Source organism: Leopardus geoffroyi, chromosome D4 (assembly GCF_018350155.1).
Source record: "Leopardus geoffroyi isolate Oge1 chromosome D4, O.geoffroyi_Oge1_pat1.0, whole genome shotgun sequence".
Classification (NCBI taxonomy): Eukaryota; Metazoa; Chordata; class Mammalia; order Carnivora; family Felidae; genus Leopardus; species Leopardus geoffroyi.
In genome coordinates this window covers 82,764,117-82,776,298 of record NC_059342.1, presented here as the reverse complement: position 1 = coordinate 82,776,298, position 12,182 = coordinate 82,764,117, and the positions used below count along the sequence as shown (strand labels likewise).

Sequence of the window (12,182 nt, the reverse complement as noted above, 5' to 3'; positions counted from 1 at the left end):
GTGCAGCTTCAAACATCTCTGTTTGCCACCAAGTCTGTGAAGGGAGGAGTCCCTTTAATTCAGTTCAAGGTAGAAAAGTCTGATCTTTCAGAATTGAGGCTCCACCACTGGAATTAAAGACTTGTCTGAGTAGATGAGCACTCCAGATACCTTCAAAGAAGGATCGAGGTGTTGACTACAAGGATGGGCTGTGTCTTCCGCTTAGGGTGTTATTTTCTTCACTCATAAAGTGTAGTTTGGTTAAAGCATACCTTCCTCGTCAAGCGTCATAAGCACACAGTTGACTGGATGGTAAATCTTATTTTTCATCATCCCCGCTTTTTAATATAAATAATCATTTTAGGGGTGCCTGGGTGGCTCCGTTGATTAAGCATCCAGCTCTTGGTTTTTGCTCAGGTGGCGATCTCGAGGTCGTGAGATTGAGCCTACCTCTGGCTCCGTGCTGAGCACGGAGTGTGCTTGGGATATTCGTTCTCTCTCCCTCATAAGCGTTTTCAAAGTAAATAAGTAAATATTTTAAATTTATAATTTGCTAATGGTTGAGAGCCCTGTGTAAATGGTTTCCAAACTGAGTTCCATGGCCGAGGCCTCAGGGACTGCAAACGTACTGGGGTGAGAGAAGAGGCCCAGCAAGGAGAGCCCAGCCACCACCACCCCTGCCCCTTGCCTCCCAAAGAGCATCTGGGCAATTTTACAATCAGGGCTCCATCTGTACAAGGTGCTACCCGAAGAAAGGGTTCTCTTCAAAGTGAAGAGAAAAGCTTGGAAATTAATCGCGTTGGAAGGCACATCCCACTGGCTTGCTGTCGGGATATGACTGGCTCGTTTGGAAGGGGCCAGGGGTGGGGTTCAGAAGCTCCGCCTCCCACCAGCTCTGGGACTTTGGGGGGTGGCTTTTCCTCTCTGAAACCGCCTCCTCTTCCACAGAATAGAATGCCTTCAATGACAGTAGCCACTTCGCCAGGTAAACGAGGATTAAATAAATTAGCAGATGGAGAAGTGCCGTCTAACTGAGTCTAAGAACTGACCGCCTTCGCCCTGTGCCTCCAACCCTCCTCTCCCATCTCCATTTCTCAGGAGGAGCCAATCACCTTCTGTGAAGAAGCCTTTGTGTCCCATTATCGCTCGGGAGCCATGAGGCAGTTCCTGCAGAATGCCATCCAGCTACAGCTCTTCAAACAGGTACCGGCCCTCCTGAGGGTGGCCCGTGTCTGGACCCCCAATGGGGCTCTCTGCAGCTGTCATGTTGGATGGACCGAGGCTCAGCCTGAAGGGGCTCAGGGTCTGGGGAGGGGGAGTGGGCGCAGAGGGTGGTCAGCGACCAGACAGACCCTTCACAAATGTGCCATTCGATTTCACAAGTTATCATAAACATGCAGCCAGTATTTTGAAAACTCACTTTAAAAAACAAAACAAAACAAAAACCTCACGGTTCCAAAGGCCCTTTCCTGTCTTGGGAAACGTAGCGGTTCTTTGGTTGTACCCTCAGGTGCCCAGCTGAATGGTTTTCCCTCTGTTTCTTTGCATAAGCTGTTACGCTTTTGTTCTTTCTTTATATAGTTTATCGATGGTAGACTGGATCTTCTCAATTCTGGCGAAGGTTTCAGTGACGTTTTTGAAGAGGAGATCAGCATGGGCGAGTATGCTGGTGAGAAAGCGTTTTATTTTCCTTTCCGTGCTGTGGGCCGTTATGTGGGACTAGAGTGTGCGTGGCAAGGAGTGACATTAGCTTCTTTTTCCCTTCAGTGGGGGTTAGGGAGAGACTGATTTCACCCTTGAAATGCTTGAGGAATCCCTCTTCATTTTCTGATACGACAGAGGTACCTTGGCCTGTCTGAGATCTTCTGTCCTGAGGTCACCTGCTTCCCCTGGGTGGCCAAAGTCTAGTTAAATGTAGTGGCCAGCATGCTACAGCACAAAGCACTCAAGATGTCTAGTTAGAAGAGCTGGCTTCAAATCGGGGCCCCCACTTCCAGTAAAGTGGTGAGAACTTGGTCAGGCCATGTCCCCTCTTCAGTTGAAGCATCCCCATCTAAGCACCGAGGAGAACACTGCCCACCTCACAGGAATCCTGTGGAGATTAACTCAGAGTCCATGAGGAAAGGCCCGTGCAGCCATCAGGACAGGATGCTAGCACAGGTTCACTGCTAAGTGGGCATTTCTTTAAAAGGTGACCGTCATCACAGCGTGCCCGGTCGCCACAGACTATTAGACCTGGAGAGGTCGGCCTCTCCTCTTTCGGAGGAGGCATCTGAGGCCCAGAGAGGTGTTAGTGACTCTCCAATCCCAATCTGGCCTTCTTTCCGAGTCCCGAAGCCTTAGTCTTTGGCAGTGAAGCCAAAACCAAGTGCAAAATCATAATACTCATGCTGTCAGCCCCCTCATTGCTGGGTGTGTGTCTGGTCTGGACTGACTTTATAATCCAATTCCTAGAGTCGGGCAGAATCTCACCTATAAAACCCCATTTACAGGCCTGACCAGCCTGTGCTGCACGGGGAGCGCAAGTCCCCAATAAACCGAGTCTGTGGACAGTGACAGCGGGTCACTGATAGACATTTCCAGAGCCCCATGGAGTAAGAACCCGAGCACCCGGTTTTGCCCTCGAGGAGCTTTTACTGGTGGGAGAAAGAGATACGTAACTAAAGACAAACACAGATTAAACCAGTGCAGGAAAAAAGAGCAGAAATAGGCTCTCATGCGGTTGGACTAGGACTCCACTAATCCTCATGCTAACGTGAGAGCTTCACAAAGGAGACCGCACTCTCAGAGTTGAATGCCAATTCTGAGGACAAGACGGGCTTTCTGTGTTATTAAACTAAGTCAAGTCATTCAGAGCTTCTAGAAAAGCTGTCCGGTGATAAGACCTCCTTATCCCCCCAGATAAAATGAGTAAGTTCCCCAACAGCGCCTCCCTTTCCTTTCCCTGTCGCTGCCCCGGTGTGTTGGGGGGCTGAGTGTGTGTCCAGCAGTGTGGGGACACGCAGCCCTGTGGTTCCTGCCCTGGGCTGGCTCACAGAACTTCATAGAGTGTGGACTTCTGAGTGAGTGTTGCCTGTTTTAGAGGGCTGGTCAGAGGAAGGGGCGGGAGAGGCTTAGCGAGGAAATGACACCGGAGCCGATCCCTCAGCACAGAGAGTGGGGAATGGCGGCCGCCAAGGGAACAGCATTGATGAGGGAATGGAGAAAGCGGGGAATGCAAGTACGCGATGGAAAGGCTGAATGTGGGAGGGGCCCAGACGAGACTGGAGAAGAGAGTGAGGGCCGCTAAGGGGTTGCACCCGAACTCTATCCAGTAGGCAGTGGGGGAGGAGGATTTGGGTTGGCGCTCAAGGCACTGATAGGATCAGATCTCAGTTCGAGAAAGAAAACTCGCGGCGGCAACTCACGGCTGCCTCCTGCAGGGAGTAGAGCACGGGAGCCTCACGTGTTTCTCTAGATTTTGAACTTTCCAAGTCCTGCTCGCTGTAAGCAATTGGAGGAACTCCTGAGGGCACATGACATTAACCCGTTCTCTGATTCCTCTTTCCCCAGGCAGCGATAAACTCTACCATCAGTGGCTCTCCACAGTCCGGGTAAGTGTGCACCCCCTCAGAGCTACCCGGGCCCCTCTGAGCCTCCTGGCAGCCCTCTGCCTCCCCTGCCACCCACAGGGTGGTCATCCCACCTGGGGCCCTCCATTCTCTCAGCTGAAGATGCTTCTGTTTGTAAAGCCAGGCCATCGAGTGCCAGGTGGAGGCTTGCAGGAGGAGTCTGTCCGAAGCATCCTTCTGTGAGGGCAAGGAGAGCCAGGAGAAGCTTCCTCGTCTCAGGAAGCTGGCCCAGGAGTGTTGAGTGGATGTTGTCATCCTAGAGCGTTTTCTGGGGCGTCTCCTTCCAGACCAGCACGATTGGGACATTTTCGTGGGAAAACCAAAAATGTGTCCCCCTTGCCGCCCTGCAGTGTTTTTCACAGCAAAGGCTCCCAGGAGGGTGGAGAACAAATCACTGTTGTTTTTTTTTGTTGTTTTTTTTTATCCCCTCGCTGTGGTTATGAACAGTTTCTGGCTGTGTTAGAAGCCAGGTGCCTAGGTCTTCAGAAGCCACTAAAGAATTCAACTTCTCGCCTTTGCCCGGGTTTATCAGTGTGCATGTGCTGAAGGCTTCCTGTGTACCAGAGGCCATGCTGGGGACACAGTGGGGAGCAGAAAGACACAGGCCCTGCCCTGGGGAGCTTGCTGTCTTCTTGGGGAGGCGCACGTAAACAGGCAACTGCAACATAATGTGATAAGTGTTCTTTTCTGCTTAGGAGCCAAGCACACCACTGCCAAGTCAGGTCCCTTGGAAGTGGCTGCATTTGGCCGAGAGTAAGGAATTCCTCAATGAAAGACCTCTTTTGTTCTTCTTGTATGGCCAAACACTGCACTTGGCAAATCACAGACCAGCAATAAGGACTTGCTGATTGATTGATAAAAGGAGTTTTAATATTCCAAAGGACCATTGAAATAGGATACTGAGTAATTTTGGAAAGCAGTATGGAATAAATGAGCAGGTCAAAATTTCATATTGTCCTATGACACAGAATGCTTTCTGGGTCAGACTGCAATGCTTTTTAATTAAAGCTCAAAATTTCTAATACGTGCTGTTACCAAAAATTGTGCTAAGTGTTAATCCTAATAATTACATTACTATATCTTATTCTTTTATATGCCCACTTGATCCAGTCTCTTTGTTCGAATCAGTTAGAATTATCTTTCCAAACCAGCACAAATCAGATTATGTGATAAATTTGATTAAAAATCCTCTAGAGTGCCGGCTCCATATCCTGGCCCTTCGTGAGCTGACCTCATCTGGCCTCAGCCCCGCTGGTCATTCCTCCCATGATGCACTGACCACTTCCTAGGAGCGCATGGCTTTTCAGCCTCTGCACTTTTGTTAATGTGCTCTTCCCTATCTCTCGAATGCCCTTACCCATCCTATCCCCCTGTGAGAACTCCTCGTCATCCCTCATGGACCAGGCCAAATGCTTCATCCTCTTAACTCCTTCTCTGACCTTGCAGACCATGAGCTGCCTCCACGCGCCTTGCGCACACAGGTAGTGCAGCCCTCAGGACCTTCAGCTGCGGCTATTTACCCTGGGGCACACCCCCCCCCCCCCCATACTGGAGGTCCTTGACAGCTTAGGCCAGCCTTCCCGTGACTCCATATCCTGCAAGGCTAACACAGGTGCCTCCGCAGTGAGGGCTCACAAAATACCTAGAGCCTGTGCACTACGTATCCATCCCTTGGCCTCCTTTGTGTCCTGGGAAAGCCATCTTTCCTCCTCTTCTCCCCGCTCTCCCAGAGAACCTAAACCAAGAAATTGGTATGTCGGATGTGTACGAGAGCCATGATTAATGTTGATGGCTACTCATTCTTTCCTTTTCTCAAGATATCAATGTTAAGGGAGGCAGCCTGCCAGAGTGATTAAAACTAACAACACAGAAAACCAAGGTGAGGAAAGGAAGGCACACGATTCCGGGTAGCCAAATAAACTAGAATTTCTTGAGAAGTCATAGATTGCTATGGGGAAACCTTGCCTCAGAGAGCCTGGGAAGAGCTTTTCTTCCAGCCAGCAGACTGGTGCCAACCAAAATACTGGGCCCCCCTGCGCCTAGTTATCAGTGTCTGGATCCGCACCCTGCTCTCCCAGAACCACCCATAGTGATTCTACCATGGCCGTAACTACTTGCCCAGGACCAGTTACCATCTAGGCCTGTTTCTCTAATTAAATTACACGCTCTTGGAATGTTGCTTAACTTGTTTAAAGGGAAGAGGTTTCTGTTGGTGTTGGCCTACTGTTGTCTTCAGTCCAAGTTGCCAATTGATGTTTTTATTATAGAAAGGAAGCGGAGCCATTCTGAATACCGTGAAAACAAAGGCGAACCCAGCTATGAAGACTGTCTATAAGTTTGTGAGTACGGGTCTTGCACCCAGGATCCAAACAGATCTGTCCCTTAGCATGACAAAACCCTTAAATGCACCTGACCCTGCCTTGCAGAGGTGAATCAGGGGCTGGCTGTATCCTAAAGCTTCCGAGGCTCTTAGAATCATGTAGTGTTGATATTTTGTGACCAGGTCGGTGATGTTTTTCATTGAAACTGTTTGTGCTCACAGTTGCTGCCCTCAAGAAATGGGAAGCTACTGGTTTTAGCTTGTACTAAAATAGAGACTGGGTGGCTTAAGATGCTGGCTGTTCTGTGCCGGTGTCCCTGGGACCTGGAGGCGTGGTCTGCGGAGTGTTCTGGTAAAACCTTTCCTGTGGGTATCCCCATTATCACGTCAAAATAAGCAGCTCCTTTGCTGGTTACTGAAGACCGTTCACGGTGGGACACACTCCCTGATTTTTGTCCCAAATTCTTCATCAATCTCTCTCACCACTGCCCTATAGGACGTGCATTGTTTGTGAAACCCATGCCCACAAGCAGAGAGAAAATAGGAGAACACGTCAGTTCCCGATCCGATGTGCCATCTTTTACAAGCCTCAAGTATTTTTTTTTTTTCTCATGGTTTCTCTTGCTTGCTAATTTGACTGTGAGCCACTTAACTGGGGTGGTTTTGTTTTATTTCCATTTTTAATTTTGTTAGTCCTTTCCGTGCTTAAACTGTAGTTATTTTAACCGGGCGGGTGGCCTGCCAAGAGAACCACACAGGTCTGAAACGACAGAAAATAAAAGCTAGGGTGTGTGCCGAAATGAGATTTAAGGAACGGCACTAGGGGCGCCCAGCAATGTGTCTGCTCAGGCCATTCAGCCCCGGCAGAAAATTGGTCCTGAGGCCCTGCCCTGGTGAAATGTAATAGATATTCAGATTCTGGCAGCCTCAAAAGCTGCTGCTCAACACTTACTGGTGGCTATCACCGGGCTGCTGAGATAAATAATCATAGAGAGCAGATGAAGGGCTTTGGAAGGGGGGGTAAAAATCAGTGCCATCAAAATGCAGAAAATAAAATCTCCGTAGCCTCTTTAAGGGATTTTTTTTTTTTAACCTCTTAACATTGTATTTGTTTTCATGGCCATTATGTTTTCGACTTGATGATCCCATTTTTCCTTCCTTTTTCTAGTAATCAGAGAAGGTGATTCACGACGGATTGAAATCAAGCATAGTCCCTGCTGGAAACAGAGAGGGAATCTTAACTTAAATTAATTTTTCATGCAGGCAAAAGATCATGCAAAAATGGGAATAAAAGAGGTGAAAAACCGCTTGAAGCAAAAGGTACTTGAAGTTCTTATTCAAAATGTATAAGCACCGTGTATGAAATGCGTGGCCACAAAAAAGTATGATGTGATCAATAGAGGGCTGTTTGATACAGTGTTGTTAGCACACTTCAAAATGCATTACCAGCTGTCCGGGAGTTTTCACACTGTTATAAATATTCACAGACAAAAAACTGTCTTCAAATAACATTAAGACTGGCTTAAACCCACAAAGGCAAGCAAGTTCAGAGTCCCCACTGCCAGTCTGCCCCTTGCCCACCCCACCAGGCCTGGGGTTCACCGGGCTGTATCGAAATTGGCTCAGCGCCACCCCCACCCCCCGCCCCCCATCTGGGCACCACAGCCGACCTCTGCCCTGGGGCTGCTTATGACCAAACCCCAGAAGCATCTCCAGGGAAATGACTGCCATGATCCCGGCAGGCACCTGGCCACCATGCAGACACAGGGCACAAAGGGTGGGTTTCTGGAGGACGCCACGGGCTCTCCTCATGGTGGTGGGTTCACCAAGAGGAGCCCAGCAGTTCCCATTTCAGACTCTCGGGAGACAGGGAGAGGACTTTGATTATCTTCCTGGACCATCAGTAAAATGGTATGAAACCTACAGCTGCACGCTAGCCCGGAGTCCCCTGCCTGATTCTCTAGCCTTGTACAGGGAGGTGAACATAGCAGAGGGCATTTTTATATTATGATGAATGTCATCAGTATTACTGTTGTCACCCTTCAGTCACCACTTCCTAAGGATGGTCCGTGCTGGGGGCTTTTACATTTAAGCCTTAGAACAGCCCCGGGGCGGGGTATTATTCCTATTTTGTGTGTAAAGAGACTAGACTGTGGTTCGGAGGTGAAGGAATTTGCCCAAGGACACACTGCTGGAGCCTACAGAAGTGGGATCCCGTTCCAGACCCGTCCATTTCTAGCATCCATGCTCTTACGACAACAGCATTTCTTACTGCCCGTCTAAAACAAGTGTTTGCTTTTCCAGAAGATGTTTGGGAGCACTTGACTTCGTTATCCCACACCCCCCAGTGTGCAACTCGAACAAGGGCCTTTGTCTATCTTGGCAGTTTTTAAAAAATTGAAAGCAGTTTTAATTTTATGAAGTCAGAAAGGACCTCTCATTAACTTGCAATGGTCAAAGGAATTGATTCCTTTCTTTTAATTGCAAAATAATTTGTTCTGACTAAGCATTTAAATTCCTAGTTTCAGCTGAGAGTGAATTTTTAACGGCCAAGATTCAAGTCCCGAAATAAAACTCCTGTCATGTAAATCCAGATAGACCTTAACTGTGGTCTGTCGCACCCTGCCAGAGGCCGGCAGGTGGAATTCTTGGATGTTAAGTCCTATACATACTTTTTTATCTCCTACCCCAGCCGCGTGTAACTGAGTGGGATAAAATACAGAGTGACAGGGAGGGGGGAGTTCTCTCACCAAATTTTCCCTCCTTGATGACCTGATCTCGGCTCAGCTGGTGTTAGAATACTACTGGAAGTAAGTAAAGAAAGGGGTCCCTCCTCAGGCGGAGGACAGATGTTCCTTATTGGTCGGATCTGCTCTCTGCAGGCCATCGCCTCCCTCCTGGTACACGGAAGCGCTGGGCCTTCCGAAAATCCCCTTTTTATGATACGTAGCATTTCTGCAAATAACCGGTTCCGCTCCGGTTTTGTGATGTTGTTGTTCAAAGCTTCACTTAAACAATCCAGATCGCGCTCCTTCCACGCGGCCCCCCCGCCTTCCTCTCCTTGATAGTATCTAAAGCAGATTTTTCCCTCCCCTTCTCCTCTTCCCCCTGCCAGTCTTTTCAAGAATAGCTTCAGGAGATAATGTTCTATAGAAAGTGTCAGTACATTTCAGGTGACACAAATGGTGAAGGCATTTTATAGAAATGTGGCTTGTCACCATCGGACTGTTGACAGATCTATTAGTGCACCTTTTTCAATTTTCACTTTTCCCCCCTTCGGTCTTACAGATTTCTACAGGCTTGATATTTTGCAGTTGTTCTTGGAAGAGCTATTTTGTAATTGAAACTCTAGCATTGTTCAGTGCAGACAGGACTTGGTCTTCAGTGATGTGCTCTCCTGCTCCCTTTCTTGAGCTAATTTAGGATTTGGCTTCATCTGACCTCTCTCACTGCGGCAGAAAATATTTCCTTGGCTTTTTTTTTTGTTCCCCTCCCCCCTCCACCCCCCACCCCCCCTTCACACAGCAACATATCCGTGTGGCTCCCCAGATGCGTCTAATACAGACATCTCAAGTTTGGTTTCTGCTATGAAATTGAGGCAGTTCCCAACAAAGATCCAATTTTCAAATGTACTGGGTTGCCACCTGGCCTCCTCTAACTCTGCATAGTGATGGTGACCTCGCAGATATAATCAAGAACCCAATCTTGCCCTCTGCTCTCCCGCCTTGGGTTTGAATTGCAAATAGAAAATGTGGGGCCGACCTGCGGAGAGGTCACCATGGTGTGTGGAGGGTCCATCTCTAATATGACTGCACAGGGCCCCTTTTCCATCCCTTGTTCATTTGTGCAGCAGATTTTCAAAGCATCTGAAAGAGGAGCTTTCACGGTATCCGTGTGACCATTGGCAAATAATTGTTAATAGATACTATAGTGTGGCTTTATTCCGGACCTGCTCTGCTTCAGCCCAACAACAAAAAAAAAAAAAAGGAGAAGAAGAAGAAGGATGGATAATAACATGTTTCTCTGGATAAATGCAGCAAGGTGGTCAAGTTCTTCTGTAGCTTGGCCTTCTTTGAAGTCAAGCTCAAAATTAGGAAGAAGAAGAAATGGCCAGGATGCTTCCCGGCTGTCGCTTTCTAAACAGAGTGTAGTGCTTTCCTCCAGAGCATCTCCCCGCCGCCACCAGACCTGGCCTCCAGAAGAGCGCCGCCGTGTGGCTGGGCTTGTGACTGTCAACAGATTGCACTCCTACAGCGTCACAGGAGGGTGGCATCGGAGTGCTGTTTGGGAAACAGGGGCCGCACACACGCTCCTTCTCACCTGCAAGGAGCATTAAGATATTCACATCAGAATGTCATTTTGTCGTCTCCTGGGAAACCCCTGAAGAATTACCTTTTTTCTTCCATATTAGAGTGACTGAATCGAGTGGGCCCATTTCGCAGCCCTTTTTAAAGTTTTAAATCTTTGATCTTGGAGACACAAATCGAGCTTGTTGATAAAGAGCTTTTGATGGAAAGGAGCAAATTCACAGCTGGGTTAGCGAAGCCTCGAGTTTCTGGCCAAACATCTCCTGGTGTACTGAAGGGAGTAAGCACGTGTGGGGCAGGCAGATCTAGGTAGACCTCGCGTAGAACAGACATTTTCACACGTTATCACACAACTGTCAGCTCCCTGTCTCCAACACATTAAAATAACGGCGCAGCCTCATTCACAGAAATTTCCAACTTTCGATATTGTTTCGATGTCAATATCCACATTTTAATTTTCATTTGCTGCGGTGTGAGGTAGACTGGAAAAGAAGGGCGCTGCACGAATCTGAACTTGGAGACCAGTAATCTGAGTCGCAGATATTAAGGGCTCAGCCTCACACCCGCCTTTAAACCCCTGACGCCACGGGGTGGTAGTTGAGCTCCTGAGGTAGATAAGCCGGTTGTGTAGGATATTAACTGTGTGACCTTGAGTAAGTTACTAGACCTCTCTGGACCTAGTCCTTTCTCATCTATAACTAGGAGAAGGATCCATTTTTACTGGATTGTTGTAAGGATTAGAAGAGGTAATGCCTTGCAACAGCAACACTTAGTAGCCACTCATTAAGTGGGAATTTTCATCCCACTCGTTTCCTCATGTCCCACCTCGGAGCAGCCGATCTGCCCAGACACCCACGTGTGCATATACCCTGAGAGCATGGCTGACATGGGGTCACCGTCCTTTTGGTCATCCACACAGCCACCAGAGCAATTTTTGTAGGCCACAGCTCTGAGTCACTCTCTTGATTAAAACCTTTCAGACTTTTCAAACCTTCCTCCACCTCAGCCAGGGGGTTCTGGAAATGCCCCAGCCGCTGGGTCACCTGCCCTTCCTTAACCGGGCTGTGCTCTCTACATACCCCTGGGCCAGGAAGTCTCTACCTACATCTCTGCCTCATGAAGTCCTGTCCTCAGCTCCTTCTGGGTCCAGCCCCCTCCCTAGCTTGTACCCAAGGCCACTCAGCGCCCCCCTCCTCCCCTAGGTTTCTGCCTTCTGCCTTCTCAGAGGTACTCTGTCCGGTGACTTACTGTGCATGTCCCTGCCTCTTCCACGGACAGGTGGAGGTTAGACCCTAGTCATGCTTTTTGATTCCAGCAAACCCTTAGGGAAGGTGATGGGAATTGAATTATTTTCTGACTCCTTGGCTTTACCAAGAGATGGGAACTGGTAGGGCCCCCAGGGCTCCTGATAAGAGATTCGCCACCGTGTCGTGGCCTCCGATCTACAGCTGTGTCTAGTGCCTCCCTCCCCTGTGACCCTTCGGGAAGGAAGGAACAGATTTACCCTTCCTGTCAGCTTCTTGGTTTTGCTTTTTCAAAATGACATTTCCATAGTCTTTTTTTTCCCCCTTCTGTTTACAAACAAACAACAACAACAAAAAACACGTTTATTGGAGACAATTCAACAAATCAGACAAGCAAAAAGAAAATGACCTTGTTTTATAACCTGCATTTTCACTTACTATATTCTGAGCATTTCCCAGACCACTAAAGGTCTCTCTCTTCCGCTCGTCCTTGTTTTGTGTGGCTGCGGAAAATTTTATCTGATGGGCATATATACATTAGTCAGTCCCTTTGTTGGATACTTAAGTTAGTTCCAGTTTCTTCTAGGCAGGTATTCTCATAAGTAAAACGTTGCAGGAATTCTTAATTGTTTCATTAGGATAAATTTCTAGGAATGTAATTAATGGGCCAGAGGGCATGCACCTCTTTTAAGGTTTTGATATAAATTGCCAATTTGTATTC

General features: G+C 48.2%; 1 protein-coding gene across 15 annotated transcripts in view; it reads left to right on the top strand.

The window, feature by feature from the left end:
- The window catches only part of DENND1A (DENN domain containing 1A), a 512,085-nt gene that overhangs the window by 444,779 nt on the left and 55,124 nt on the right, over positions 1-12,182 (top strand). For all 15 annotated transcript variants that reach the window (XM_045470412.1, XM_045470408.1, XM_045470411.1 and 12 more), the window contains 5 exons: positions 1,078-1,182; positions 1,561-1,648; positions 3,532-3,572; positions 5,858-5,929; positions 7,174-7,230. In XM_045470412.1, coding sequence (XP_045326368.1) covers positions 1,078-1,182; positions 1,561-1,648; positions 3,532-3,572; positions 5,858-5,929; positions 7,174-7,230 — 363 coding nt within the window. The remainder of the gene's footprint in view (positions 1-1,077; positions 1,183-1,560; positions 1,649-3,531; positions 3,573-5,857; positions 5,930-7,173; positions 7,231-12,182) is intronic.